At 52.4% G+C, this 27496-nt stretch overlaps 1 protein-coding gene across 1 annotated transcript; it reads right to left on the bottom strand.

The window, feature by feature from the left end:
* Positions 1–4706: 4706 nt before the first annotated feature.
* On the bottom strand, positions 4707–23816 carry ODF3L1 (outer dense fiber of sperm tails 3 like 1). Its single transcript, XM_034784549.1, has 4 exons — positions 23585–23816; positions 22158–22268; positions 21441–21551; positions 4707–5480 (listed from the first exon to the last, which is right to left on the bottom strand). Exons 1-4 carry the CDS (start codon positions 23700–23702, stop codon positions 5005–5007), a joined length of 816 nt encoding a protein of 271 aa, XP_034640440.1. The 5' UTR covers positions 23703–23816; the 3' UTR covers positions 4707–5004.
* Positions 23817–27496: the final 3680 nt, after the last annotated feature.

Here is a 27496-nt window from a genome sequence, read left to right as displayed (position 1 = left end):
AGCATTCACATGCAGAAGGAAATACTGGCCCTGCTGAAGCATGCAAGGGGGTTAGACACCCTTCCTGCGACTCTGATCGCACAGCCTCAGCCCCATTGATAATTAGAAGAGGGTACTGGTGGCATCTGCACGCTCTTCTTAAAGCCCTCAATGCAGCCTTTTCAAGATGCACTGAGACAGGGAGGGGAGGCAGGGAGCTAGCCGAAGCTTCAGGAAAACCACGGTGCGATGCTGCCATCTCCTGGAGGACAGCTCAGATCTCGTCAGTAAAATTCTAGAGGCTCGCTCCTCCATGGAGTCCCAGTCTCGGTGCTCTGACTGAAGCTCAGCCAGGACTCTGGTGCAGTGTGTCTCTCCCAGTGCCCTAACAAGGGCGAGGCGAGTGAGGCACTTGCTTCGGGCACACAACGTCTGGAGGGCGCAGAAAGTGGTGGAGAGGAAAAAAAAACCTGCTGGCAGGCACAGAGATATTTACAACCCAGGTGATTCCCCGCCGCCCCCAGTGTCCCCCGCCCCCCCCCCCCCCCCCCCCCCCCCGCCCCCCCCCCCCCCCCCTCTCCCCCCCCCCCCCCCCCCCGGCTCCCGGCCTGGAGCAGAGCAGCTCCATGCTGCCTCCCTGCAACAACTGCTGCCGCAGGGTCCTAGTGCCCCCCCATCTCCTTTGCCAGGGCAGACTGAGCCTCAGAACCTTCCCTTTTCCAGCAGGACCCTCCAGCAGCACCGCCCCCCCCCCGCCCGCCCGCGGTCACCGCTTCTGCCCCATGCTGGGCAAGGAGGCAGCCCCATCCCTCACCCCTAGTGAGGCTACAGTCAGGGGCAACAGCAGGGGAGGAGGCGCATGCAGCACTGGCACCCACCATGTGGGAGGCGAGGGAGATTCCTGGACCTGAGAGAGGCCCTAGGAGCACATGCAGTGACAGTGGTGGGGGTGAGTGTGCTGCTGGGGGGGCAGGAAAGGGGGGCTCCTCCCCCAGAGCTTGCTGCTACCGGCAGGGAAAGGGCTGGGGGGAGTCCTCCTCTCTGGCCCCTGTCCCGGAGCAGCCTGTCTGCACCCCAAACTCATCCCCAGCCCTTCCCCACTCCAGAGCCCACACCCCCAGTCAGAGCTTTCACCCCCCCACTGCACCCCCAACCCTCTGCCCAAGCCCCTCCAGCACCCCAAACACCTTATCCCCAGTCCCAGCCAGAGCCCTCATCCCCCCGCACCCTGACCCTCTGCCCCAGCCCTGAGCCTCTCCCACACCCCAAACCTCCCATTCCCAGCCAGAGCCCTCACCCCCGACACTCCTACTCTCACCCTGAGCCCCTCCCACACCCCAAACCTCTCATCTGCAGCCACAACCCACTGCCTTCACCCCTGCACCCCATTCCTCTGCACCCCTCCCATCCCCAAACTCCCTCCCAGAGCCTGCACCCCAATCTCCTGCCCCAGCCTAGGGCCTGCACCCCAGACTTCCTCCCTCACCCAAACTCTCTCCCAGAGCCTTGGGCGGGTGGGGGCGGGTTCTGGGCACCACCAAAATTTCTACAAACCTGCCACCCCTGATCCTACCCTGCAAACCTGAACTCCCAGCATTCTCAGGACACATGCTAATCACTAGTGGCCACTGCTGATATCCAGCACCTCCCTCCTCTCTTAACCTGTGAATCCCTCTCTGGATTGGAACTGGACTGGAACCAAAGACCATCTTGGAAGCAACATTACCAGCCCAAGCAGTCAAAAATCATGAGTTAGACGCCCCCCCCCCCCAATCACAGGCTCTACCGCCGCCACTTCATTCACTCTTCGGCAGCAATTCGGCGGCAGGCCTCTCCAAGAGGGACTGAGGGACCCGCTGCCGAATTGCCGGCCCTGGGGGAGGGCGCAATTTTATATTCTTACCTTGGGCGCAAAAATACCTAGTTACGGCTCTGGTCTCTCCTTAGGACACACTTTCACCAGGGCAAGAAGCCTGCTCGGCTTTGGCACTTCCTGAGTCCTACCTTGGAGCATTCAGCCCCCTGTTCACACCGTGGGCTCCCCTCAAGTCCACCTAGATGGAACACCTGGAGAAGCCTTACATGCCCCCAACAGGCCATGCACCCCAATTTCACAGTCAGAAGTGATTCTCAGCGGCATTGTAAAACAGAAGTCTTATTAGTTGTTGGGAATACAGCGTGGAACAGATCTTGTTAGCATAGAAATCAGGAATGTTCAGTAAAATCCATCTTGGGGAGAGGGAAATAATCCAAGGCCCTGGTCCTCCCCTCTGAGTCCCAAACCAGGAAGCTGACCCGCTTCCAGCAGCCCAACTTCAGACCTGCCCATTGCCCCTCCTCCATCCTTTGTCTCTCTCTCCCAGGCAAACAAGTCACCTGGTCTGCACCAACACCTCCAGCTGTATCCATTTCACTGCAACCTGAGCAGACATTCCCCCCAGTACAAATCACTGCTATTCTCAGTCGGTAGTATTTTATCCCATTTCCCCTGGTGCAAATGACTGGGCAAAGTGCAGGGCAAACGGGGCGTCAGGCCCAAGGAGCTGGGGCCCAATCCTGTCAGGTGCTGAGTGCCAGCAGCTCCTGCAGTGGTGCTCAGCACTTGGCAGGAGGCGCTCCTCAGCCCTGCTCAGGATCAGGCCTTCTATCTGTTGCTGTCATTAGTTTTAGGCCCTGGGTGCAGGAACCATGTTAGCACCTTGCCATTGAGAGCTTTGGTCTAGCACACTTCCCTGCTAGCACAGCCTCCTTGGCCAGACGTCAATCATCGGGCCGTCCTCTGCCAGTGTAATGGGTGTACAGCTCCAAAGCTGACCCTGATCTCAACATGCACACTGTGTGTGCAACCCCACTAACACACAGAAATCGCTGTATCCTGGTTAGCAGCTGGCCCACATACGAGGATACGAGCCCACTATTACTGTCAGGTGAGGGAGTTGCTCCTTTAGCTCAAGTTGTAGAGGGTCATGTTTTTAGTGCTGGCAATCTGAGGTTCAAAGCCAAGCTGGCAGGGTCATTATAGGTACATACATGCACTGTATACACACCTGCTTACGTACACATCTCAGCTCAGACATAGCAGCCCTTTCTGAGCCTCTGGCACCTAATCCCCACCCACTTTCCTTCTACCCGGCTGTAGTGCATTCTCTCCTCAACAAGCTGACCTCCCAGTCTGTCCTACTCATCAGCTCGTGTTGTCCTCAATTCCCAGATGCAGAGCACAGGTCTCAATGGGAGTCTTTCAGTGACTTCAATGGGCTCTTGCTCAGGCCCATGGTAGGGAACGAGAATGTTGGCACTAGATCAGATAGGCTGGCCTTTGTACCAGGTAAGTGATTTCAGCTGACTCACCCAGGATGCAGGGCTGGTGTCTCTCTCAAGGAGGCTCTCAAATGTCCCCTCCCCACGAATGTATCCATTGATGCCCTGTGTTAACTTAGCACCGTCCACCGGTCCCCACTACAAAACCAACCCCCGCTCCACCTAGCCTGTGCTCCCTGTGGATTGCAGGCACAACAAGATGTCCTGCACTCGCCTGGCCTTTACCTTGGTCAGGCAATGAGCAGGATGTGCTGTTTGGTTCTGACATGTCACCTGCTGTAGTTGTTCCTTAATAATACACTTGGCTCATGCCTTGCTTGTTAATTACCACTCCCAACCGCACCAAAAATAGATCATTGAGCAAGGGCCCCAACTGACTGCGTGCAAACAGAGACCTAGGAGAGAGGTTTTGGTGTGGCTAGTGGATTCCATGGTGGCCTGGCACAGTGCTGGAGATTGGAGGCACCTCATTATGCCCAGAATAAACACCACAGGCCTGGGAGTTGGCAGTACAAGCTCCCCTCAGAGTGCTCCCTCCCTTCCCCACCAGATGGCCTGCAGCCTGACATGGAGGAACTCCCCTTCAGAGAGGCTCTGTGACCTGCCCACTTGGTCCCTGGCCTCTCTGCAGGTGTCAGTGACATCAGAAAACCAGCAGGAGGCTCCTGCAGAAGGGTCTAGGGCATGACTGACTCAGGACACATTCTGTGCTGTGCAACATCACTGCTTGGGGGTGCCAAGAGGACGGTCTCCAGCCAGAAATGGCCAGCAGAGGATTCTCTGGTGTAGGGGAACCCCCGGCAGGCATAAAGCCAGGGGAGCTGGCAGAGCGGCTTCTGCAATAGCCGCCCCTCCACCCCAGCGTAGGGGACATGCCAGGAAGGGAGACAGGTTGGGAGCAGGCTGATGGTATAGTGGGGCAGAGCTCTGATATGCTAATTCTCCACTGGCATAAAGTACCTCAGGGGCATAAGTCAAAGTACCCCCCAGAGCTGCTGAATCAGGGAACTTTAACTGTCTCCCTTACAGGGCCTCTCTGAGCAAAGCTGGAATGCAGGAGAGAACGGAGCCCGTGCTGTGCAAAAGACAGTCTCCTGTGTGCCACCTAACCACCCAGAGAGCATGTGTGTGCCCTGCCCACAGGGGATCCTTTGGTCACACAGCAGCTCTCTGCTCCAAGCATGTCGGGAACCAGCTCCTTTAAAAATACATCGATCAATATTTATCTGGCTTTAACGATGGGTTTCCTTATTTGACCAATGCTGCGCCTGGGAGGGGCTGGAAACCCCGATAATATTGGAACATCACAGCTCAACTCCTCACCCGATACGCCCTAAAACCAGGCTAAAAATTAACAGGCTTTATTGATTTATTTTAAAAATAAAACAAAGGAGTGAACCATTCAGTCACGTGCGGGGGAGGGGCGAGGGCCCAGGATGGGGAGTAGCAGTGGGCAAGTGCAGTCATATTGCACTGTGAACCTCCCAGACAGAAGTCAGAAAGTCTCAAGCCAAGAGCCAGATCCATAGCTCACTGAAATAAACAGCAGTCTTCCCGTTGACTTTGCAGGACTTTGAATCAGGCCTCAAGTGTGCTGTAACTGCTAGGGCTAACATGCAGTGGTGTGCTGGTGTCACATGGTCATGGCCCAGCTTGGGGGCCTAAGGGTAAGAACAGCCCCACAGCCCAGAGTAGTGGCCTGATTCACTCCATAACATCAATAACCAAGGGGGTGAGGTACTCGGAGTGACGGATCCCCAGGCTGAAATCCGGGGCCCTCGGCTTCGTGATGGTGACACGGCCAGTCTTGTAGTCTGCCGGCCCTGGAGTAGAGTCCCTTACGAACTTGTACTTTCTCCACATGCTGTAGGCAGGTTGCCGGTGCAAGTAGACATTCGGTTCAGGCACAACAAAGGATGCTGGGCCAGGGACTCTTGCCAGCTCCTCTGTGTTGCTCCACATATCCATTTTGGAGGCCATGCTGTAGCAGGGGGCAGATGGCTTGATGGGAAGTCCGGGTCCCAGCATCCCTGGGAGGGTATAGGCATTGGGAGCTGGGTTGGGATCATTCTCACGGTAGCGAGTGCGGTCGGCCAAGGAATAAGCCGGTGCGTAGGGTTCCCCCTGCGGATGTACCTTCTCTGTGTGGTATTCATTCGGGGCAGGTGTGCTCATCAAACCTGGGAGCCAAGAGGCAGTTTGGGATCAACGTTACTATGGTAGAGTTGGATTCTGCCTACTTCTGAAGCTGGCTGCACCCTGAGATGTAGGCTGGTGCCCATTGTGGGGTCATGCAACAGGCCTTTGGCCACTGCAGACCTCACTTCAAACGTGGCTTGCATTTCAAAAGAGTTTCTGTCTTACTAGAGTGTCTCTGGCCTGGGGAAATGGCGAGGACAGAAGTGAGGTGGATTGGCAGAGCTGTACATGGGGGACCAGCAGTCAGGGTGCATTCGTAGAGCTGTGGGGTGGGATGCTAACAGGGGAGGGCATTATGCAGTACCAGGTTTACCAGGGTGCCAATGGCTCCATGGCGCCGGGCCCACACTCAGAAGGGGCCCCTAACACCCACTTCCTCCTCTACCGCAGCACTGCAAGAGGCCGTGAGGGAGGTCAAGGAGCAGCACCCTGGGTACCATGGCGCCCAGTCTCCAGCCCCAGAGAACACCTACCCCCCGGGATATACTGTACACTGCACCAGGGCCCTGCCACATTGTATCACCCACACCATGCCCAGAGACAGGCATGGAGGCTCCAACTCCCATGCTCTGCCTACAGGGATCCAGCCTGGGAGTCGAGAGCCCAGGGGACCTTGGGAGCAGTAGTTCCTTGGCCAGCTCCCTGCCTGGAGAGTCAGCCCTGGAGCAGGGAAGGAACTACATTTCCCAGCATTCCCTTGGCAGCTATCAACAGGAAGAGAGGGGGAGGGAGTGGGGAAGCTGCCAGAGCTGGTGAGACCCAATGTACTGGCTTGCTGTGAATGGAGAGTTGGCTGCTAGAAGAGGGTGGTACTGTGAATGGGGAACATGTATGCACAAGGAGTAGAAGGCTTTGGCCCAGATATCACCCTCAGAAGACTTCCTTGGCTGGCAGCCCCCAAAGAAGGAATTGGGTGGAATGAATGGACAATGTGCCTCTATCTGAAGCCTAGCAAGGGAGGTATGTGGACCCCACCAGGAAAAGTTAAAATGATAAGTAAGAGAGGGAAGGCTTTACCAGAGGACCTGGGCAGCGTTAGGTACAGTACCAGGCACACAGGAGGATGTGACTCCATTTCCACTTCTGAGACACAGAAGCAGAAATTGGCTTTTCCTTTCCAGATTTATCTAATATTCAGAAAGGGAATGTAGCACCTCCTTTCCAGTTTTGAACACCCTCAAAGTTCAGGAGCTCTCAAGTTCAGTTTGGACTCTGTTACTTCATTTCTCCCAAATCAAATACTGATCCACTGTAATTTGCTGTAGAAAAAGTAGGATAAAATTGAGCAACAAATGCTGGCTCTTCCCAATCCTAACTAGGACCGGAATTGCTATTTTCAACAACCATTATTGGTTTTTGGTTTTTAGTTTTGTTTGTTTAAAAAGAAGATGACAGTAATATTGCATTGGCAAGTTCCCCACAGAAACGAAGAGTGGAACAAAAGAACAGCAAAGGCACCTCAACTTTTCCTTATTATGTGGGACAGTCTCACAATATGGATCCAGATATCCTCCAATCACACAAACTGAAAATCGTTCCACTTTACTGCAGTTCTGTAACCATGCAGGAACCATTCTGTGCACATCCAAAATTTCTACTGTATTCAGAAGCACCTTGCTTTTGTAACCATACCACCTGGTATTTTCAAACCTTGTAAGCTAAGCAGGTTTACATTTAGTAATTGGGTGGGAGGCCTCTCAGAAAAAGTTAAGTGTTGCAGGTGTTGATTATTCACTAGGTAACATGAGTCCCTCCTGTTTACAATAGTAAACCAGTGCACCATAGTTTTAGAATGGACTGTACTCCTAGAATCTAGAATTAGCTCCTTTGCTTCTATACACAGCCCATTAAAGACAATGAAAAGACTCCCACCGACTTCAACAGGCTTTGGGTGGAAACATGGGGTAACTCCACTGTCTTCACAGAGTACCGGTCCCACAGCAGAGCGGGGTTGTGTGAGCTTGTTGCAGAGCTGCTGCTCAGGGATGGGGAATTTCCAGCCACCCCAGCCTTGGAAAACATCCAGGCTGCATCTTCTTCACTACTATGTGTTAGCTGTTGGGGACATAGGAATTGGGGGGCCCTGCTGCTGGTGATGGGCATCTTAAAGACTTGGCCTAGAGTAGGGAAGCACCTAACTGCAGAGACAACAGCTGCTTAACTGAGGATTGAGAGTCCCTAGTGCCACCATTGCAAGATTCAAGCATGCTCACTCTTGGAATTGCCACCCCTCCCACAGCTAGTAGGTGCACCTGTCAAAGGCTGGCCTCTGGCAATTGGTCCCATGGTGGCTCTGTGACTACTGGGGGCCATTAAGCTAGGAGCAGATAAAGAAACTGGAGTTAACCATAAGAAACAGAGGTCACCAGTAGGACAGGAATGTCAAGGGGAGCAGGGAAAGTGGAAGCAGGTCAGGTTTGCAGGGGGAGAATAGGACCAGCTGTCTGGGGAGCACATTCAAGGTAGAAGGGAAACAAGCATGGGGAGAGGTGTCGGTGATCAGGTAGTGGAATAGCACATAGATGGGAGCAGAGGGAAAAAGAAGGCTGGTAACTGCAGCAGGGCCGGCTTTAGGCCGATTCAGCTGAATTGGGCCCCGCGCCAAGAGGGCCCCGCGCCGCAGCTCTCCACCCCGCCCCCAGCTCATTTCCCCCTCCTCCCCTCCCCGCTCCGCCCCCTGCTCCTCCCCCGCCCCTGCTTCCCGCGAATCAGAGGTTCGCGGGAAGTCTGAAAAGAAGCAGGGGCGGGCAGGCAGTACTAGATAACCTGGGGTGGTGGGGGGCGCGAGGAGGGCTCTGGGGAGGCACAGCCTAGTCCGGCCCCGGTTCCGGCCGAGTGCGCCGGCCCGCGGCATGGCTCCGGCCCAACCCGCGGCGTGGCTCCGGCCCGCAGTGCGGCTTCGGGTCCAGCCCCCGGCCCGGCCCCCGTGGCGCGGCTCCAGTCGCCCGGCCCGGCCCCCGCGGCGCGGCTTTGGGGCTGGCCCCCGGCCCGGCCCCCGTGGCGCGGCTCCAGTCGCCCGGCCCGGCCCCCGCGGCGCAGCTTCGGCTCCAGCCCCCCCCTGCGGCGCGGCTTTGGCTCCAGCCCCCAGCCCGGCCTGGCTCCAGTCGCCCGGCTCCGGCCCCCGGCCCGGCCCCCGTGGCACGGCTTCGGGTCCGGCCCCCGGCCTGACCCAGCCCAGCCCCCGCGGCATGGCTTCGGGTCCGGCCCCCGGCCCGGCCCCCGTGGCTCGGCTCTGGCTGCCAAGGGGCTCTGGGCCGGACCCAAGCCCAGCGAACACGGCCGGAGTGCGGCTCGATTCCTGGGGGCAGGGCTTGCAGTAAGCCCCGCCCCCAGGAATTGGGCCCCGCTCTTGCTAAAGCCGGCCCTGAACTGCAGGTTTCCAGGAGCTAAGTGCTCACTGAGCAAGGGTTGGAGAAATGATGTTTGCAAGTGGCTTGCTCAAATGGCAGGATGGGTGCTGGGGGAGGAATTTGTCAGAAGTGATCAGGTTTCTGCTGACTGTGGAACTTTATTGAGCTGAGACCAGAACCACGTACAGTGACTGGTGACAGGGTGGTACTGGAGACATGACTACAGAATGTCTGAATGAGGAAGGAGATAAAATCTGTGGGGAGTTTCCCTTATCATTATGAAAGTTCTGCTCACTGTGGACACTGGTAAACCCGTATGGGTGTACAGCTCAATGAGAAAAACTGGGGGCTGAGGAAGCTGGGTATGGCAATACATATAGTTAAGCAGAGGTGTGTGATCAAAATGAAAAATTTCTCTGAGATTCAGTACTATGGCGCCAATGGTGCCGCCACACCAGGCCCACCCTCAGAAGGGGTCCATAATGACTACATGGGGGGCCCACAAATATGTTTGGCACCAGACCCACAAAAGGTTAATCTGCATTGTGCATCAGCCCTGAGAATCAGTCCAGGCCCTCAACTGGTCTAAATCGGTGCAGCTCCATTTCATTCAATGGCATTATACCCATTTACACCGAGGATCTAGCCCAAAGTGTTTAAGATCACTTGCCTTCACGCTGCCTAGCACTGGGCAAAACTCACATATTTCAATGTTTGAATGACATTTTCAACCATTAAATCACAGTTAGTTGCCACAGGGCTTTGTCAGATGTTGTGTTACCTGCAACAGCTTCTGGTACAGTCTGGTCTCTCTCTTGTCCTGTCTTTCCCATAGTAGTCCCATCCCCTTTCCCCATTGCTGCACCAGCACTCTGCCTTCTCATTGGATTCATGCCCTCTAGATCCCCTTAAATGAGGCTATAACGGTCCGAGACTCATCCCTGGGGCACCTCCTGCTGGCATCCTGGGAATTAGCTCTTTTTCCTGCTTTGGAGCACCCTCTGCAGGCCGACATCTTGCTGCCGCTGGGCCCCCATATCCCTCATGGACCTAGGTGCCCCTTTCTACTGGGGTGCTGCCCCGGGCAGTAACCCCACAGTCTCAGGGTCTCCCCCTTCCAGGGGAACCCCCACCCCCTATCCCCACCTTGCCTCAGTCTTTGGCTACTGCCCAGTCTCCATCTAGTCCCCATTCACTGGGGCAGACTGCAGTATATAAGCCACTCATCATAGGCAAGGGGGGTTTGGACCTGCTGCCTCTGCCTACTCATGGGCTGCCCCCTGCAACTCCAGTACCCCGTTGGCCTTCCACTAGGCCTGCAGCCTGGGGGGTTTCCAGGCCAGAGCTCCCCAGCTCCTCTTGCCTTTCCCCAGCCCTGCTTGACCTTAGGTACCCAGGTACACTCCCCAGCAGCCAGGCCCTTCTCCCTCTAACAGCAGAGGGAGCATCTGTCTCCTTCTAGCCCACTGCCCTCTTATAATGGCCAGCTGGGCCCTGATTGGGGCGTGGCCACAGCTGAGGCTGCTTTCCCAATCAGCCTGGGCTGCTTGTCCCCAGCCACAGCCCTCTCCCAGGACTGATTTCAAGCCCTTTAGGGCAGGAGTGGATGATCACCCCCCTACAGAGGCAAATTATAGTATCAGGTGGCAGGAGACAGCTAATACACAAACACCTGGGGACTCCAAGAAAATCTCATGCTGCCATCAGTGTTTACATGTGATTCCCTTTAGAACACATTTTCAATGAGACTCACGTGTCCAAAAGCAATTTTAGAAGCCCAGAAGACAATGCACTCCTGTACTACCCCAACCCCATGCACAAGAGTTTAGATGCACTAAGAAATCTAATCCCACCCTTTGTGTTCCGTGGGACCCATAAAGGATTCTGCCCAGCTCCCACTGAAATCAATGAGAGCTCCATCCATGATACAAGTCAAATATCTCCTCATATGCTGGCTAACCAAGAAGATACTACATGCCCTTTAGTCAATAGAGAGTCACCACCAAGCAAGTCCCCTCACTATATAGCGCAGGGGCCCGCCCAAAGGTGTGCTGATCCCTGGGAGCAGCCCACTGTTCTGGCTCTAGTGGAAGGGAAAGGGGCCTGCGCCAAGGAGAGGAGGAGACACCACTTGGGACAACTCCATTTCCAGCTCACAAAGAGGAGCTGTTCCAAAGACATGGATCTGGGACTTCAGACCAAGAGGGTCCAGGCACTGCCTTAGGGCTCAAGGTAACTGCAGCCTTCCTGGGTGCAGGGGCTGCTCCAACCCTTGGAGGAGTCACTGGGGCATTAACCAATCAGCCAGGGCTGTTTCATTGTACACGTTATTGATGCTTTCCTGAAGAAACCATCTCAGTGTGTTGGATTTTCCACAGACAGAGAGCACCACCAGCAGGCAATACCGACCCCTCCGACATTGCTCTGCACCCTGCTACTCTGGGGGGCAAACAGCTGCACAGTGTTTCTCACACATGCACAAGTGGTTTTCAGGCACAGGCTGGCCTTTCTGCCTTCAGTGCATGTCCCTGCACTCAGGGCCAAGGGCCATTCTTGGAGGGGGTAGCCAGGTGCCCAGCGTCATGCCCTGATGCCACGGCATTCAGGAGATGGGTTGGTAAATGGCACATTCCCAGCCCTACTCTCTGAGCAGTGACTGTGGGGACTCCAGGGGACACACAGCAGCCCTGCTCTCCACTCCTTGTGGGGGCCTAGGCGACTCTCTGTGCTGTGGTTTTCTCACGCCCGTTCCAGTGCCCCAGGGCCCTGCAGCATTACAGTGAAAAAGCCAGAGCAGGCAAGGGCCTTGCAGAGGCCAGAGAGAGCGGATGGCACGTTACTGTCTATTGCCAGGGAACCCAGTAAGAGACCTCCCTCTCCTGCCGCTCTCCCTCTGGGGTAAACGTCGCCATGGAGCAGGTTCGAGGGGGTCGGGGCAGTGACACATCAGCCTAGACGGGCATGAGGCTGAGGTGGGCCGTGGGAATGAGGCAACGGCCAGGGACACACGGGTTTGCTGGCAAATCCCTGTTTATTATGCAGCAGAAGCCCGGCCCTCATTCCATCTTCATCGTAATGCGCAGGCCACGGAGAGGCTTGGGCCAGGTGACCAGTCAAACAGGGTCCTGCCAAATGACCCCAAACACAAGCAGATTCAGGGAGGGGCCAGCAGGGCCCTTGGCACCTCCGCTTGCATGGAAGGAGGGTCAGAGGAAACAGACCAGGCCCTGGTCTCACTGACGCCAATGGGATCCTTGCCATTGACTGCAATGGGGGCAAGATTTGGTCAGTACAATCCTCACCTGGTTCCATTGCAGCCTGAACCTTAGGGAAGCCTCCTGCCTCTGCCCATGGTGCTTGACAAGGGACAGCTGGGACCAGCATAGTGAGTGACTCTCCAAGCGCCTACCTGCAGAGCCAAGGTGGCAGTCAGGAACCTGAATGCTCATCACCCTCATTCATCTCTGCCTTCTCCCTGGGCCCCTCTAATGGCCACATGGGCAGATTCTCAAGGCAAATCCTTATTAGAGCGCCTCAGATTTACCTTCCTACCTCTCATCTAAGAAGGCCCGAAACAATATACCCTCCTTTGACCACACAAATAACCCCATGACTCTCCATCGTCTCCTCTCCTTTCACAGGTCTGCACCACGATGATTTAATCCATATTTGTAGTGTATGTCTCCATTTTGTTTTGTGAGCACTATTTTGGTTGTGAGACTGTCCAGCACCTTTCCTGTTGTCTCTTTGCCTCCGTCTTGGACTAGGATTCCAAGAAGTGTTGACAATACAGGGCAATCAAGGGTCATTAACCTGGAGGGCCTCCTGCTGAAAGGCAAGCACCTTGGACAATGAGCTAGCTACCGCCCAGAGAAACCCATCCTTCCAGGTGAGATGGTAAACAAGCAATGGATCACCTGACAAGGGACTTGAAGTGACTGATTATGGTCATCTGACACAGGGGACTGCAGCTTTATAAAAGGAAGCTCTCTCACCAGTCATCTTCAGAGAAGGAGAGGAGAGAGATCCGAAGCTGAAGACTGAGCAGGAGGAGAGGGATGCAGGAAGGACTTGGGACCCCTAAAAGGGTGCCCCAAAACCCAAACGGCTCTCAGAGTGGTGAGGACACTGGAAGGAGGGATGCAGGTTTGTACAGATCTCTATATCTCTTGTGCTTTTTCTATGAGTAAAGTAAGTGTGTGTAAAAAGAACAGGAGTACTTGTGGCACCTTAGAGACTAACAAATTTATTTGAGCATAAGCTTTCGTAGGCTACAGCCCACTTCTTCAGATGCATAGAATGGAACATATATTAAGGAGATATATATATACACATACAGAGAGCATGAACAGGTGGGAGTTGTCTTACCAACTCTGAGAGGCCAATTAAGTAAGAGAAAAAAACTTTTGAAGTGATAATCAAGATAGCCTAGTACAGACAGTTTGATAAGAAGTGTGGGAATACTTACAAGGGGAGATAGATTCAATGTTTTTAATGGCTCAGCCATTCCCAGTCCCTATTCAAGCCTAAGTTGACAGTATCTAGTTTGCATATCAATTCCAGCTCAGCAGTTTCTCATTGGAGTCTGTTTTTGAAGCTTTTCTGTTGCAAAATTGCCACCCGCAGGTCTGTCATTGAATGGCCAGACAGGTTAAAGTGTTCTCCTACTGGTTTTTGAGTGTTATGATTCCTGATGTCAGATTTGTGTCCATTAATTCTTTTGCGTAGAGACTGTCCAATTTGGCCAATATACATGGCAGAGGGGCATTGCTGGCACATGATGGCATATATCACATTGGTAGATGTGCAGGTGAACGAGCCCCTGATGGTATGGCTGATGTGATTAGGTCCTATGATGATGTCACTTGAATAGATATGTGGACAGAGTTGGCATCGGGCTTTGTTGCAAGGATAGGTTCCTGGGTTAGTGTTTTTGTTCAGTGATGTGTGGTTGCTGCTGAGTATTTGCTTCAGGTTAGGGGGTTGTCTGTAAGCGAGGACAGGTCTGTCTCACAAGATCTGTGAGAGTGAGGGATCATCTTTCAGGATAGGTTGTAGATCTTTGATGATGCACTGGAGAGGTTTTAGTTGGGGGCTGAAGGTGACAGCTAGTGGTGTTCCATTCTATGCATCTGAAGAAGTGGGCTGTAGCCCACGAAAGCTTATGATCCGATAAATTTGTTAGTCTCTAAGGTGCCACAAGTACTCCTGTTCTTTTCCACAAACATGCCTAAACTCTACTCACCCCCAACAAGCCAAGAGCCTGTGAACCCCAGGGTGGGGTCCAGTACAGCAGACTGGTGAGTGTCCGGCAGGGCGAAATCATCAGGGTTGCAACATTCCCTCATTACCATTATCTGGGAGCTCCCAAACACAGCACTTCACACAGGCCATGACCAGACTGTGCTCGCCGCCTCTGTTTCTCTCTCCCTCTGAATGGGCTGCCCCTCCGAGACATTTGTGGTGAGTGAGTCAACTGGCTCCAGGCTGCTGAGCTCTTGAAGAGCCCTGACTGTCCCCTTCTCCCACACACTGATGCACTGGGAACAGAAGGGCTCCCAGGCCCCGACCTGCACAAGCCATGAGCTGCTGTTTATTTCCTCGCCCCCCCCCACTGGGACGATGAACTCGTCAGTGAAGAAGCTAAAGCAGCAGCCCACGTAGCTCAGGTTTCTCTGGGCCCTAGCGGTTGCATAGAAATACAGGCAATAGCAATGCTGGCCACGGTGGCTTTTCTGCTCAGCATCCTCCCCGGCTGCCAGTTGGTTAAATAAGGACCAGAGCAACTATTGCTGCTTGGGTCCAGCTGGGACGCTCCACTAACTGCTCTCATTACGGGTATCAGCATCTCCCCAGGGGCTCTAGTGCTGGCCCCTCAGTCTATTCTCCTTGGGGACCTCCTGTCTTCATCTTCGCTCTTCAAAGCCCTTCTACACAGAGCCCACCACCTCTGTTCACTTCCCCAGGGAACTGATTTCATCTCTTTCTCCCTGAATGCCCAGCTCACTTCAGCAGCAGGATCTTCACACCTCATTGCCTCTTCCAGCAAGAGCCATGTTTTCTCCTGAGGAACAGTTCCACGCTCCTGGTGACCCCTCCGGCCTGCAGCTCGGCTGCCTTGCTTGCTACTGACCTCCCCAGATCGAGCAGAGCTGGGGGAGAGGGGGGCGGTTCTAAACAAGGCCCATATTAGACACTGAGGGCTGGATGCTGTGCTGGTGTGACTGTTGTAGGTGCAGAGTGAATGGCTGAGACAAATTTGTGCACCCTGCCTTAAACAGGCATCCCAGCCCTTTGGCACTGACCTTTAAGAGGCTCAGTGAGTAAGCGCCACAGGCCAGATGAGTCAGTGCACTTGGCAAGTCAGATCATTAACCCCCAAAAGGGTTTGCTGGGACAGACACAGTGGGTCATGTAATAGATAACACGACAGAGGTGGGAGAACATCAGCAAGCACAATGGTGGCACATCCTTCACCTCCTTTGGCAGCATGGACAGAACCTTCAGCGTTGGCATCCTCTCCTCCTGGACAGCTGGGAATGGGCAGAGGATGTACCATCTGATGCCAGACTGAACTGGAAGGAGGACTACATGCCCAGCAGTGGGCTAAGAGCAATAGGAGTGGCCAGAACCTAGCAAAAGCCCTCTGAGCAAGCTACCAGATCCTTACTAGGTCCAGAAGGTCCTCAGCTCCTGCACTGCTTGGTTTGCATGTTGTTGTTATTAGCCATGTATACAGCATTGCAAGCCTAGAAGGACCTTAGGGAAATGAGGCAAACAAATTACAGTCCCTGCACTATATAGTTTATAGTCTAAACACATAAATTGGTGGGGTACAGCTGGGATGACGTGGAGACAGGTTTCAGAGTTTAAGCACCAGAAGGGGTCTGTTCAGGGACCAAGTGCAGCAAGGAAATAAGGGGATAGGACAGGAGGGCTGTCCAGAAGGGAAAAGGAGGAGGGCCAGCAGGGTACAATGATGGAGCTGAGAATGCAGGTAGATGGAGCCAAGGAAGAAGTTGAACGTGAGCAATACCCTCCCCTATATTTCTGTATCAATGCACACCAGCTGCCACATCCCAAACCATACACGACAGATGGGTGTCTAGAACGCGACTTAGGGCATATCTGCCTGCAGGCCAAAAGCATATTCGTGTCCGGAGACACCATCATGCACTGTCAGCACAGGAGTAGACGAAGCTTTCTGGACGGGATGTCGATCAAGGTGTGAGATAATCTGGCTTCCTCTTTGCAGGGTTATGCTCAGGGAAGTAGCTGTGCCCTTGTGGACTGTGTGGTTTCTGTGGGGAGCTGGAAATTATATCATCTAGAACAGCAGGCTGTATTCTGACAAGAGCCTTGGCTTGGACTCATACTCACAGGCATCCCTCAATTACCCAATCATGAGTTGTGGTGTTCTATTTTTCCCTGTGCCTTCTGGGTCCCTGGGTTGGAGGCCTCTTGGCTGAAACTCTTGGGATAACTTACCTCAGATTTGGTCTTTGGCCCAAATGGATTTGGGGGAGGGGGGGCTCTGTCAGTCCTGGAACAGAGGTGGTCACAAATGGCATGCAATCTCTTCATCCAGGAAAATCAGCCCCACATTATGCCCAGTTCTCAGAGGGTAACCGCCACAGGAACTGACTATAATCAGAGACCAAATTCCCCTGTGGCTCACAGGGCTCCCTCCCCAGAAGCTGCCTCCATACAGAACCTTGCCTCACCCCAAACTAACACCACACAGCATGTCTTCACAAGACCAAATGTTTGTTCACGTGCTAAACAATAAAGAACTTGGAAGACTATATGTAACAGGGCCACCTGCCATAACATTATGATGCCTATTTAACAGGCCAGGAAATTGAGCAACTGAGGGGTTGAGTGCCTTGGCCAGACTCACTCAGGAAGTCTGTGATAGAGTCAGGAATTCAACCCCAGTCTCCCAGCACCTAGTTTTGTGCCTTACCCGGCAGACCAGCCTTGCTCCCTCATGTGGGCACAAATATTTGAAGACATCAGAGACAGAGTTGTCAGCCATTGCTTTGGGATGTGGGACAGCCAATTCTCATGCACAGGGATCTCAGGTCCTCTCCCCATAGTTATTATAACAGAAGGCTCCACTGTCAAATATACTGTAGTGGTGTAGGATATCACCACTAAACTCTTCAATGGCCTTGTAATTCATGGTTGCTTATCTTTAATTCAATAGCTAACCTCCAAAGTTCTTGATTATGAAACTAAAGCTACATAACCCTCTTGGATTCCTTGACATTATTTCCACGTGGTTTGCCCTGGTGTTGCTGTCTGTTCATTCAGACAGCCACATACTCAACCTCTCCAAGTCCCCTAGCTTTAGGAAGATGAGGTGTTCTGGATTTACTGAACAACCCAAATTGGCCCCTGCCATTATCCCTTCCCATTCCTCTGCATAAACCAAACCCTACAGGGATTTGCACATCTGCCCAGCTGCTTCTAACGGCTACACAGAGCCACAGTGTTTCCCATCACCTGCTCCCTGAGCCGAGACAGAGAACGCAGCTGGATACAGCCAACAAAATTCCAGATGTGACTGCTGTCAACAAGCCACATGTGTTTGCGGGGGTGGGAGTAGAAGCACACACTCTCGCTCTCTGTGTCTCTAACACAAGTTGAAATAACATATACTAAGATTGTAAGCTCCTTGAGGCAGAGACCACCTGTTGGTTCTGTATATGTAGAGCACCTAACAAGAGTCCTTGTCTATGCACCTGGTCCTGGTCCTGCTCCTCAGCACTATTATTATTGTTGATTGTATAATTAGTAATAATGGCATTTTTGCCAGTTTACTTTATTTGATGGCAAATTCCTGTGTTTAGGAAAGCCATAGGTTTAGAGTTGCTGTTGCTAATTGTCCAACAAGATATGTCTGGTAAGCCTGGATAGTGGCTGGAGGGGCATATGCATCTATGGGAAGTTTCTCAATGTAATTTTTTTCCTCCCATTAAATACATTTCTTGCCTCGCCCCATGATTCCCAAAGAGGATGTGGAGGTCATATGGGAGAAGGCGTATCTGCCCTCTCTAAATAATGTTAAAAAAACAAAACCTTAGAGTCTGATTCAAAGCCCATTGAAGTCAATGGGAATCTTTCCACTGACCTGAAAGGGCTGCAGATCAGCCCCCAATTCCCCAAGAGGAGAGGGTAAAGGTCTTTCCCACTTGTCTACCAAATGGTGGGTGTGATGTTAAACAGGCACAAGGCACCTGGGAAACTCTGCAGAGCATCTGTTTAATAAACATTAGGTGAATTGGGAGCTTGTAAGTTAGAAGCTGATAGCCCTGGTTAGAGCAGGGGGAAGTACTGGCAACTGTAGCAATGCATGTGGAGCCTGGTTCCAATAGCCCAGCTAGTAAGTGACTGTCCTCCCCAATAACATCGCTAACGCACCACAGTGCTCACATAATTCTGTTGCTCTTCCAGTCTTGTGTCTCCCACAGCTCTACCAATGCACCTCTCTCTGAGCTGCTATTCCAGTACCGTGGGCCATTCCTGAACAGCACTGAAGGTGTGCAGAGTGTTCCTGAACATACCGAAGTGCTGATAAACTCCGGTGGTATTAGGGTGACCAGACGTCCTGATTTTATCGGGACTGTCCCGATATTTGCTTATTTGTCCCGCGTCCCAACCTATCTTCAGTCGGGACGCGAATTGTCCTGATATTTTGCCTCTGCTCACAGGCTTGCGCTCCCCCCCCCCCCGCCCAGACTCCGCCTCCTCCTCCCCCCATTGGATCCCTCCACAAATCCCCGCCCTGGTCCCACGCCCCCAGCCGCGCCCCCTCACTGCACCATTGGATCCCTCCCCAAATCCCTGCCCTGGCCCCGCCTCTTCCCCAAGCACGCCGCATTCCTCCTCCTCCCCCCTCCCTCCCAGGCTTGGGCTGATCAGCTGTAGGGCGGTGCAAGCGATGGAGAGAGGGGGGAGGTGGAGACAGAGCGGAGGCAAGCTGGGGGCGGGGCGTGGAGCTTTGGCGGCCGTTTTTGTTTTTTCTTTTTTTTTCCCACTGGAGGGAGCGGGGAGGTGGAGACGGAACGGAGGCATGCTGGTGCGGGGGGGGAGAGGAGGGTGTGGCGCTCCGGACGTTTGTTTGGTTTTTTTTGCTCACCACTGGCTTTTTTTTTTTTTTGCCCCCCTTCCCCTCTCGCATCCCAATATTTCACCTGTGTAATCTGGTCACCCTAGGTGGTATCATGCTAGAACAAATGCCCGCTAAGGACTAGGATGAGACCTTCAACCTTGTTTAAGTTGCAGTCAATGTCATATTGAAACCCACATCTGCAGAGAAGACAGGCTAGTGCATTTACCCACTGCAACACCATGGTCCCTAGAAGGTCTAACTACATTCTGGCTCCTTCATCCCCATGCGTGGAGAGACTTCGCAAATGTCATCGGAATTCCAGCTAGGTTAGGTAATGCAGGCTCAGATCCTCCACTAATGTAAACCAATGTAGCTCCATAATGGAGCTAGGCTAATACACACCAGCAGAGAAGCTGGCCCAGTGAGACTCAATGGGCCAGATTCCACAATGCTGTAATGAGCTTGCCCTGGATATGAATTTGGCCTGCTTGGATCCAATATGTTAGTTATTTTTTGCTAAAGCACCCAGAGGGCTTGGGCTATCGGATGCCAAGAAATTATGAATGAGTAACTAACTATTCCTGGTGCGAGTGTGTGTGATACTAGTTCTGAACACTCTCAGCATGTTCCATGCATGCTGCCTGTGACGTTGGACTCTATATGATTTTATGAAAATATGCTAATGTAACTGGAATATGCTTCATGCAAAAGGTGTCTTATAAGGTATCATTACAAAGCTTATAATCTACTGAGTGTGATCATCCTATTTGTATAAATGTACCACTCTTGTATCTGAAACTAGAAATATGAAATATAACTCTGAGGGCCTACTGTAATTATGCAAAGTGTGGGCCATTAATGGTGGTTTGGAATCTTGATGACTCCCATCAACCAGGACAATTGACTGCAGATGGGTGTGTTTTACCTGTAAGTCTTCCTGTATACGTGCATGCTGGCAAGTGGGTAATGAAGTCTTACAATGACATGTGATCATGTCACCTGAACTGGAATCCATCTTTAACCAGGTGCTTTTCCATTGAGAAGGGGTGGTGGGAACCCAGAGGGACAAAGGATTCCCGCCTTATGCAAAAGATATATAAGTGGGTGAAACAGAGAAAAGTGAGAGCCATCATGAGGAATCCCCTAGCTACCACCTGAGCTGGAACAAGAACTGTACCAGGGGAAAGGATTGTGCCCAGACTAGGAAGGCTGTGAAAGAGACTTATTGAAACATCTTTCAGGGTGAGATTTTATCTGTACTCGGTTGTATTACTGTTTTAGGCTTAGATTTGTGTGTTTTATTTTATTTTGCTTGGTAATTCACTTTGTTCTGTCTGTTACTACTTGGAACCACTTAAATCCTACTTTCTGTATTTAATAAAATCACTTTTTACTTATTAATTAACCCAGAGTATGTATTAATACCTGGGGGGGGGGGGGCAAAACAGCTGTGCATATCTCTGTACCAGTGTTATAGAGGGCGAACAATTTATGAGTTTACCCTGTATAAGCTTTATACAGGGTAAAACGGATTTATTTGGGTTTAGACTCCAGTGGGAGTTGGGCATCTGAGTGTTAAAGACAAGAACACTTCTGTAAGCTGCTTTCAGTTAAGTCTGCAGCTTTGGGGCAAGTAATTCAGACCCTGGGTCTGTGTTGGAGCAGACGGGAGTGTCTGGCTCAACAAGACAGGGTGCTGGGGTCCCGAGCTGGCAGGAAAAGCAAGGGCAGAAGTAGTCTTGGCACATCACTTGGCAGTTCCAAAGGGGGTTTCTGTGATTCAACCCATCATACTGCCTTCCAGGGTTTGTATGGTGGGAAGCACAGCAGCCGCAGCTTTTCAGAGCCAGAGAGTCCATGGCAGCAGGTGGGGAGCCTGCGTCCTCACCTGCTTTAAAAAGGAAACAGTCCCCCACCTGGTTAACAGCTGCTAGGTGGAGCAGCAGCTGGTTCTGGGCCTGATCCAAAGCCCATTGAACTGGGCTCTTTCCCGATGCATGGGTGTGCTCCTGATTAAGCTCACACGGGGCTAGGGGAGTGGGAGCCAGTCAGAGGGGTGAGAGAGTTGCTGCCATTAGCACCAGGACAGAGGTAGGCAGCATGTGTGACAGGAACTGTGATGCCAGCACTCAGGGTTACTGTAGGTATCTATGGGTGCACTGTCCTAGGGACGTAGTCTCCAGATTCCTCCCCAAGACACTGGAACAACCAAAGAAGATAAGTCCCCCAGAGAAACCTTCTGGGTTTCCCACTTAGCCCACTGCATGCTGGGACAGCACTTTGTGGGCTTAGGGCGTGCTGGGCAGATACTCACACAGTGCAGACATGATCAGAAAAACTCAGAGTTCTGTACCTCACTTAATTTTAAGGAGTTCCAAGTAACCTGTGACACTACATTCATCTATCTGTCCATCATACCCTAACCATAATGGAATGCACTGCACTAACAGACCAGCCATGTTTCTGCTACTCACTTAGACTCTTCTCTCGGTTCTGTATGCGAAAGGACGATGGCTTCCACCACCCAAAACGGGAGAGGTGAGGGTCTACGAAGCAGGCACCAGGACTGACTGTGTCAGCCAAGACTACAAGAGAAAGGAGAAGAATCCAGTTCAGGAAGTATCAGCTCACAAGCTACAGCTGAGAGATCTGAGCCTCAGCTCACCATCTTGCACTGGTTCGACTTTTTTGGTTCCTCTAGCTTCCCTGAGAGCCCTTAGAACTGGGATTCTAGAGGGGCTGGGCATGATAGCCACATGAATTCATGCTGAAGATTTTGTCCCTGACCAGTGCCAGAAATGGACTGGATCTGTGTCCCTGGGCAGGTAGCACCACATGAACACTCCTACACTCTGCTACCATTTGGGTAGGAGGCATCCAAGAAGCAATGCATTTCTCCCATAGGGATTGTAGCACATGTCATTTATCCTGTAACCTTCTGTAGGTTAGGTGCTCAGTCCATGGACACTTGGGACTAAGACCGTCCACACGCTGGTGAGGTGCTGAGTCCATGGGCCTTTGAGGCTTAGTCAGGTTGTCTTTCCCTCCGACTACGGAGTTTCAAACTCATTTTGGACTTTTGTATGCTAGGAAACTGTGGGCCAGATGTTCAGCTGGTGTAAATCACTGATGTCAATGGAGCAACACCAGTTCACACCGGCTGAGGATCTGGCTCCATGTCTGTAACTCACTTTTCTCCGTGTGTTTTATACGCATCGTGTAGGCTGGTTCTGCGAACATGGTGAAGTCATGATTCCTGATGCCAGTGCAGGGCTGCCGGCCATATTTTCCGGCTCCTGGGCCTGGAATGCAAATGGAAATGTGAATGTACAATGTTAACATGAAGACAGGAATGAGCCAGCCCCCCTTTAATTTATATAAAAGGTTCAACCAGAAGAGATTCACGCCCTAAGCTCCTTGTGAAGCTCCTTTCTCCTCCTACCCATGTATCATCTCAGTCCAAGACAAGGAAGTGATCTTGTGACTAATGTCCCCTAAGGTCTTTAGGCCCCCCTGCTCTAAACCCCATTCTTCAGGAGCTTAATAGTGAGGGTGACCAAGCTCTAATGAAAAGGTCTTTAGTCTCCCACCGGCCTTGTATCCCGTTCCCTGGCATGGGGATATAATTATGGGAGTTACCAGAAGATTTACCCTGAAGGAGTTACTCTAACCAGAAGGTTTCTATCCTCCTGTTCTCCAGAACACCATGGCATGGGTGTTATCGTCCCTAACGAAGGGTATCACCTCCTCCCCCTTGTCACTCCAGGGCACAGATGAGATAATCTCTGCCCTCTGTATCCTACAGCCCCAGATGGGAATGTGACTGCAAAGGTGACTGTCCCATACAGTCGTAGCTTTCTAACCTTTCCATCCTGGAAAGCACCTCTTTGTAAAAGAAAGATTACCCGATGGACCCCCCCAATCCCAACACTCCAATCTCTGTTGCTTGACTGTCAACTAAGGACTACCAGGAAGGTCTCTGCAGAGCTCTGGCAGTGATTCATGGACCATCATTTAAGATCCACTGACCTAACAAGAAGGCCTCCAGCCCCTTTGTTTCCTACCCTCCCAGGCTGCAGATGACCTAAAGGAGTTACTCCCTGGTTTGAATGCAATTACTTCAGATTTTGCACAAGCCATAGTGATAACCAGATGTAACCAATTCTCCATCAGCCTGAGGAGCCATTGGCATCCCACTAAAGACACCTAGAGATGCTGGTTCCCTGTGAACTCTGGCTTTGGCCTACAGGATCCAGTCCAGCTCCATACCTACAAGCTTCTCCACTAGTCCCTTTCCCACCCCCCCAGGTCTGTCTTTCTATCTACAGCAAATCCATCTATAAAAAGGCTCACTTGCCTGCCTTAGGATGAGAAGTGCTTACCATTATTAACTACTATCATCAGCAGCATCATCTATCTATCCATCTGTCATCTTGGGATACTGCACTGGGTAATTCCCATTTATTCTAGGTACTCTTCCATCTATCTCTCTGCCCAGCCCCAGGGTATTGGGGCAACTCTTTCACTCCAGCTGGAGCAAAGCTGGGTCAGGCAGGGCTATTTCTTCCCTAACGTGCTTTAGTTAGAATGTGTTTCCCCAGATAAGAAGTTCACTTACCCTTGATTTTGGCACTGATTGGTGGGTACTGCTTGACTTCCCCTGGTGCCATGGCTGAGGTTCTACAGGTGCTAGCACCATAATTGCCAGCTCGGCTGGGACCTTTAGACTTGGACATCTCCCTTGGGGGAGGCCTCGGGGAGTCTTTATAGCTTCCGTCGCCAGCAGTTACCCTGGAAACACACGCCAAGAAAACACTAAATAAATAAACAAAGCTCTGCGGCACCCGGGCTCGGCTTCTTGCTAGAGGGACCAGGGCACTGATGAACCTAAAGGGCGGCATGACAAAGTCAAAGCCGCCATTTGCAAAACGTATGTGAGGAAAAGACGTGCACTGCGTTAACAATCAGTTTGGACCAGTGACTTGCGTTGCTGCCGCTTCAACTTGGCCAGGGATTAAAAGCTTAATTTAAAAAAACAAAACAAAAAACCAACACCCAGATCCTCAAACTTGCCTTCGACTTCTTTTTTTGGACCGTAAACGGCAGCCCCTGCTCTGATTAGCCCTTTGGTTGCCAAGGGAATGATGTAAGTGTGGAATCTGGAAAGTCTGTTTATTTCCACATTGCCATGGTGCTGGCAGAATGTTGTGGAAGGATGTGTATGGAGCCAGACTAGCCCCCAACATGGTGGGCATTAGCTCTGCGTAGTGACCACTAAGGAGGAGAAAGCCACAGGCAGTTGCTGAGACATGGTCTAGGCAGGCTCCAAAGGCTGATCATGTTACCAGCCGTCGCTGCCGTGTAAAAGAAAGATTTAGTAAAAAAAAACCTTTTATGAGCCCTGCAGCCCAAGTTGTTATCACAGAATAATGCGTAGTCTGTAAAAACCCCATTAGCGCTCCTCTAAAGGGGCTGGCTGCTGATCTGTCCAGGCAGCTCTCAAAATAGTTTGTCTCGAGCTAAAGAAGCATGTCTAGTGCAGTGGTTTTCAAACTGTGGATCACAACCCAGTACTGGGTCGCGGAATGTAAGGCACTGGGTCGTGGCGGCTCTGGTCAGCACCGCCAACTGGGCCATTAAAAGTCCCATTGGAGGTGCTGCCTGGCTAAGGCAGGCTAGTTCCTACCTGTTCTGACACTGTGCTGAGCCCCAGAAGTGGCCAGCAGCAGGTCCGGCTCCTAGGTGGCGGGCCACGGGGCTTTGCACACTGCCCCCACCCCGAGCACCAGCTCCGCACTCCCATTGGCTGGGAACCGCCCAATGGGAGCTGGGGGCCAGTGCCTGCGGGCGAGAGCCACACAGAGCCACTTGCGCACCTCCGCCTAGGACCTGGACCTGCTGCTGGCTGCTTCTGGGGCGCAGCGGAGTCTGTGGTGCCAGGACAGGCAGGAAGCCTGCCTTAGCACCCTCTGCGCCGCTGACCGGGAGCCGCCCAAGGTAAGCCTGTGCCCTAACCCTGCACCCCAATCACCTGCCCCAGCCCTGAGACCCCCCAAACCTGGAGCTCCTTCCTGCACCCTGGCCCCACCCCAGAGCCTGCATCCCCAGTCCAGATCCCTGACCCTCTCCCACATCCCAGCCCCCTGCCCCAGCCCTGAGCCCCTCCCACACCCTGAACGCCTCATTCCCAGCCCAACCCCACAGCCCTCACCCCCACACCCCAACCCTCTGCCCCAGCCCTGAGCCCCTCCCACACCCTGAACGCCTCATTCCCAGCCCAACCCCACAGCCCTCACCCCCACACCCCAACCCTCTGCCCCAGCCCTGAGCCCCTCCCACACCCCAAACCCTCATCCCCAGCTCCGTTGGGTCGTGGGCATCAACAATTTTCTTCAACTGAGTCACCAGAAAAAAAGTTTGAAAACCACTGCTCTAGTGGCTCTGGCACTCCACGGGGGCTCAGCACTGGGTCCCAACCCTGGCTCTGCCGCTGATCAGCTGTGGCCCTGGGCAAGTCATGTGTCCACTCTCAGACTGTTTCCCTCTCACCCATTGCCTGTGCTCCCTATTTCAATGGAAAACTCCTCAGGGCAGAGACTGTCTCTCAGTGCGTATGCACAGTGCCTACCACAATGGGGCCTCAGTCTTGGCTGGGGCTTCTAGGCACAATTACTAATTACAATTAATCCTATCCTGGACTTGTGCTTCGAACAGGACAGGGAGTGGGCAGACTTGGGTTCTGTCCCTCATGCTGCCGCTGAATGTGTATGATCCTGGGCAAATCAGTTAATCACTCTGTGCCTCAGTTTGCCCACCTGTAAAAGAGGGTTTATAACACTTCCCTACCTTTGTAAAGTGCTTTGAGAGTCTCCAATAAAACAAGGACACAAATGACACTAAAAACACACATTGCGCCAACCTCATGGCCACCCCTACACTCTCTTCAAGAGTAGGAATTGTAAAAGCAGAGAGCAGTGAGATTACAGGGGCATTTTAATATGCCCCCAGGTACTTAATTCTTTCTCTTCCGGTTGGGAAGCAGCAGAACTGCTTGCTGTCCTTGTGCTGAGCAAACCCTTAAGGAGTACCACCTGTGTATGTACTGCAGTTACACGCCACTGCTTGTGTGCTGTTGTGTTTGACATCTTTATCGCCGAGTACTCTGTAAGGGAAATCCAGCAGCTCTGGAAGTTTCTTATGCAAGAGGAGAATGTAAATTCCCTGAAATCTGCCAAGGAGCCATTCAACAGGCAGTTTTGTTGCAGAAAGACGCAGTCCCGCCCTTAAAGGGTTACTGGCAGAGCTGGTAGGCCCCAAATTAGTAGTTTTCAGTTGAACAGGAAGCTTTGCTTCTCAGAGGCACTGGTCCACTGCAGTTTGCCCTCCTCCGCATCAATCCAGATGTTGACTATGAAAGAAAAACAAACCCACAGCCATCATCCTAGCCTCCCAAGAGAAACAAATCTGCTGTTCATACCCTGGGCTTCTCCTGAGTTTACATTACAGCAGACTGCAGAGCTGTAATAAATACCTGGGGGACTTGAATGAGGTGGCTGAAAGAGAGGGATAGGGATAGGGGAAGTTGGTGCAAAAGCAGTGTCTCTCTTTGTAAGAGCCCGTCCAGAGGCAGCATTTTTGTCCTTGCCTCAAATTCATTTGTTTCCTTTATTTATTGTGCTAAAAAGACTGACCAGAGTGGAATACAAAGGGGTTTGTGGTAGGGCGGGAGAGCCCCATTTTGACTTCCCTAACACCTTCTGCTCGATGTCTCTGTTCCTTATATCCACCTGTTGTTTCCCATTTTATACTTAGACAGCAAGCTCTTTGCAGCAGGGATCCCTTTTGTTTGCTGTGTGTACAGCACTACACAACAGAACCACTGCAATGCAAATGATAAATGATAAAAATAATGACCCAGCATCTATGCTGTTAGTGAAAAAGGCCCCCCAAAGTCTCTCCCCACCCGCTTGGATATTTCAGACACCCCAGGATTTGGAGGAGAGAGGGGAATCCTGGGTGGTGTTGCAGCAGTAATATACAACTCTTGGAAGATGGCTGATGCTTCCCTTATTCATCTTCATTTAGGGAAAAATCCTGCGCAGTAATTCAGTGAAGGTTGCTAACCAACATACAGCATTGCCAACACAAGCACGATGAAACAAGGAAACGAAAATTTAAGACATCAGCAATCCACATGTCCTCAGGAAACTCACTAGTAATGCGGGTTCCTCACAGAACACATTGCAAACATTAGCAACATAGCTCCATAATGCAAGGACTGATTCCCTGTCCGTCCATCCACCTGTGCTTTGTGCAAAATGAGTGCAGGGTTAGGGTTACCATACGTCCGGATTTTCCCGGACATGTACGGCTTTTGGGGGCTCAAATCCCCATCCAGGGGGAAATCCCCAAAAGCCGGGCATGTCCGGGAAAATCGGGAGGGAGGGAGGGCTCGGCCGGGGTCGGCGGTGCGGGGCCGGTGCGGAGGCGGGCCGGGGTCGCGGGCATGGTGCCGGGCCGGGAGCCGGGC

The sequence above is a fragment of the Trachemys scripta genome, chromosome 10 (assembly GCF_013100865.1).
Source record: "Trachemys scripta elegans isolate TJP31775 chromosome 10, CAS_Tse_1.0, whole genome shotgun sequence".
Classification (NCBI taxonomy): domain Eukaryota; kingdom Metazoa; phylum Chordata; order Testudines; family Emydidae; genus Trachemys; species Trachemys scripta.
This window is presented reverse-complemented; position numbering and strand designations above follow the sequence as displayed.

What these genes read in the sequence shown, in the direction of transcription:
- ODF3L1 (XM_034784549.1), bottom strand. Translation starts at nt 23,702, where the DNA reads ATGTCCAAGTCTAAAGGTCCCAGCCGAGCTGGCAATTATGGTGCTAGC. An exon ending in AATCAGTGCCAAAATCAAGG is followed by an intron (nt 22,269 to 23,584) that starts GTAAGTGAACTT and finishes TTTGCATTCCAG; the next exon opens with GCCCAGGAGCCGGAAAATAT. An exon ending in GAACCGAGAGAAGAGTCTAA is followed by an intron (nt 5,481 to 21,440) that starts GTGAGTAGCAGA and finishes CTTGGCTCCCAG; the next exon opens with GTTTGATGAGCACACCTGCC.